The sequence below is a fragment of the Nothoprocta perdicaria genome, unplaced genomic scaffold (assembly GCF_003342845.1).
Source record: "Nothoprocta perdicaria isolate Ctin4 unplaced genomic scaffold, notPer1 scaffold_565, whole genome shotgun sequence".
NCBI classification, from domain to species: Eukaryota; Metazoa; Chordata; class Aves; order Tinamiformes; family Tinamidae; genus Nothoprocta; species Nothoprocta perdicaria.
In genome coordinates, this window is record NW_020455827.1 from 37,666 (window position 1) to 40,570 (window position 2,905).

The window sequence follows — 2,905 nt, forward strand, 5'->3', positions numbered from 1 at the left end:
GGGACCGAGCGGCACCGCGGGACCCCCCGCACGCACCTGCGGCTGCGGCAGACCCGCTCGGCGAGGTCCCCCGGCGCCGCGGCGCCCACCTTCCAGCCGCAGACGGCGAGCACGCCGCAGAGCCGCCGCACCAGCCAGCCCCGGTACCTGGGCGCCGAGACGGAGCCGCGTCCCCCGGGAGCCCCAAAGCGGCACCGGGCGCCGGGGATTCCTCCCCGCCGCCGCCGGCCGGTGCCCGGGGGCTCCTCCGCGCGGCCGGGAATGCTCCGTTGGGAACGGTGGCCCCGTTCCCAGCCCGGAGTCGAAGGCAGTAGGTTGCCCCCTGGATCCGCAGTGATTTTCCCAATTCCCAAATCCGCTTCCAGCAGCAGCAACCCAGCAAAGCAGCCCCCGCCCGCAGCCTGCACCGCTCCGATTTGCCCCAATCTGCCCCAAATCGGTGCTGAGGCGTCAGCGAGGGACGGAGCAGCCGCCCTGCAAAACGGTGAACACGGAAAGAGGAGCACGTGGAAACGCCGGGAGCGAAAGGACTGCCGGGGCCGCATGGAAACACGGACACCCCAAAGCTCCGTCCTGCAGCTGCTGCTGTCAGCCGCTCGACAGCCGCCTCCTTTCAGCATCCCGCAGCTCCCGAGCTGCTCCGCGCAGGGATGATTATTCCGGGAGCTTGAAAGCTGGAGCTGGGATATTTCCCGCAGAGCGGAGCGCGATGACCCCGTTTGGAAAACCAAAGCGAGCCAAATTGCTGCGGAGCACGCGGCGGCGGCTCCCATGGACCCCAGATCTCCCCAAACCCGGCTCGCTCCAAGGATGCTTCTTGGCACAGGGATTTGGACGGAAAAGGGCCAAAATCTGGTAAAAAAAGGGGGCCTGCCTGCACAGCCCTGTCCTCACCTGGTGTCTTCCTCGGTCACCTGGAGCACGTTGCGGAAGCCGAGGGAGGAGAACTGCTCCTGGTAGAAGCAATCCTGCAAGCAGAGGGAAGAGGCAGCTTTCCCGGGAAAGCGGAGCTTCCCACCGAGGATACGGAGCRGGGAGGCGGGCAGGGATACGGAAGGGACCGCCCGGCCGCTCCGCTCCGGCTCCAGACCCTCGCGGACGCCCCGTCCCCTGCTCCAGCATCCCGGGATCCCCAGCTCCGCGGGAAGGCCGGAGGCGGCGAGGGAATCCCGCGCCGCCCTTACCCAGCTCCGCGGGGCGCACGTCTGGCAGCAGCGCCCCACCACGGGGCGGCACCGGCCCAGGAATGGGGTGAAAATCTCCAGTTTCTGCCCCAAATCACAAATCCAGGTTTTCATCCTGAAGAGGGGAGAGGGGTGAATCCGGGCGGGCTGCCTGGCGCTGTCTTGTTTTGGGACAGGGAATCGCCCACCTTCGTCAGCACAATCCCAGCTCCTCGGCTGGGCACCCGGATCCGTCGGGAGCGGCACCCGYGGGTGCTTGGATGGAGTTTCCTGCAGGATTGAGTCCGCGGAGACGCGTCCGGCACGGCCTATGGGAGACACAGGAGTCAGCGGTAGCCAGGAATGCTCCAGGAACGCTCTTGGAATGCCCCAGGAACGCTCCGGGAATGCCCCAGGAATGCTCTGGGAATGCCCTGGGAACGCTCCGGGAATGCTCCAGGAACGCTCCATGCATTCGGAGTCTGGGCCTGTGGCAAAACAGCACCGACACTGTCAGCCCATGGGAATTTCCACCTGGGAATCCGTCCGCTCTCYGGAGCCGAGGTTTAAGGCAAAGGGGACTGAGCGGGACGGGCCCCGCAGGGGCTGGCATGGGGGGCACTGAGCCCCGCTCCCAACCCCAGGCATTTCCAGGGAAAACAGCTGCTCCTCGGCAGCGAAGATAACCTGTTCTCAGCTTGTGCTGAGGGATAAGGGAATAAGGGATAAGGAATAAGGGAAAAAAAAACCCAACCCCAGCAACCAACACGCCAAAATCCCTGGGGAAAAGAAATCTGTTGCTTCGCAATCCGGCTCTGGAATCGCTGCAATTGCCTTTTCCCTCCCACATCCCCGCTCCTGCCGGCACAGAGACGTTCCCGACCTGTTCCCAAAGCCCCGGCCGCTTTTGCGGGAAAAGGCCGCGATGTTTCCCCTCCTCGAGGGACGCCCCTCGGGTGCTCCCCGGGAATCCCGGCGGGAATAGCGCACCCGAAACGACGGCACCGCGCCGAGAAATCCCAGAGGGAATAAAAGCAATGGGGGGGGGAGAGGAAAAAAAGGTGACTTTTGGCAGCTAAACAAGCACCCGGGTGCCGGGAGGATCGGGAAGGACTGCACGGGAGGATGGAATATGCAAAAAAACGGGATATTGGCCCAATTGGCACCACCCAGGGAGGCACCTGAAGCACATTTCAAAAGATCCCCCTTTTCTTTTYGGAAGACAATTTTCCCCACATCTTCACTCCAAAAAGACCGAAACCAACGGAGGGTATTTCACCAATTTGCCTTGTTTTTCCCCCTTTTTTTTTTCCTCTTCTTACCAGCTAAAACTCCCCGGGCGTTTTGTTCCTGCAGAAAAGAAGATAAAAAGGATAGAGGGAATGAAAACAACGCTGGAAACRCCGAAGGGAAAATAAAACATCGCGGGGCGAGCGGGACAAGGGAGCCAAGGAAGGAAAACGAGGGCCGGGCGGCCGGCGCCGCAGCCGACATCAAGGCGGCCGCGTTGCAAAAAGCCCTTTCATTTATTGYGTCCTGTTTATTTTACTCTATTTATTCTATTCTATCTATTTTATCGTGTTTTCTTTCTTTCTTTCCACAGAAACAAGGCAGGAAAGGATAAAATGGTGTGAAATATCGTAACATAATTGGAGATAAAAGCCCCCCGGATTGGGGGGGGGGGGCAGGCGAGGCCCCACAGAGCCCGGAGCACAGCATGGAGCCCCAAAAGGCTCCTTTTA

At 61.4% G+C, this 2,905-nt stretch overlaps 1 protein-coding gene across 1 annotated transcript in view; it reads right to left on the bottom strand.

Annotated features, from left to right (window-relative positions):
* LOC112955429 (glycerol-3-phosphate acyltransferase 2, mitochondrial-like) overlaps positions 1-1,453 on the bottom strand; it is a 5,640-nt gene extending 4,187 nt beyond the window's left edge. The window contains exons 1-4 of the mRNA XM_026048732.1: positions 1,373-1,453; positions 1,185-1,299; positions 895-968; positions 37-147 (exon numbers count right to left, since the gene is read on the bottom strand). Of these exons, the coding sequence (XP_025904517.1) occupies positions 37-147; positions 895-968; positions 1,185-1,298 (299 nt within the window). The 5' untranslated portion in view covers position 1,299; positions 1,373-1,453. The remainder of the gene's footprint in view (positions 1-36; positions 148-894; positions 969-1,184; positions 1,300-1,372) is intronic.
* Positions 1,454-2,905: the final 1,452 nt, after the last annotated feature.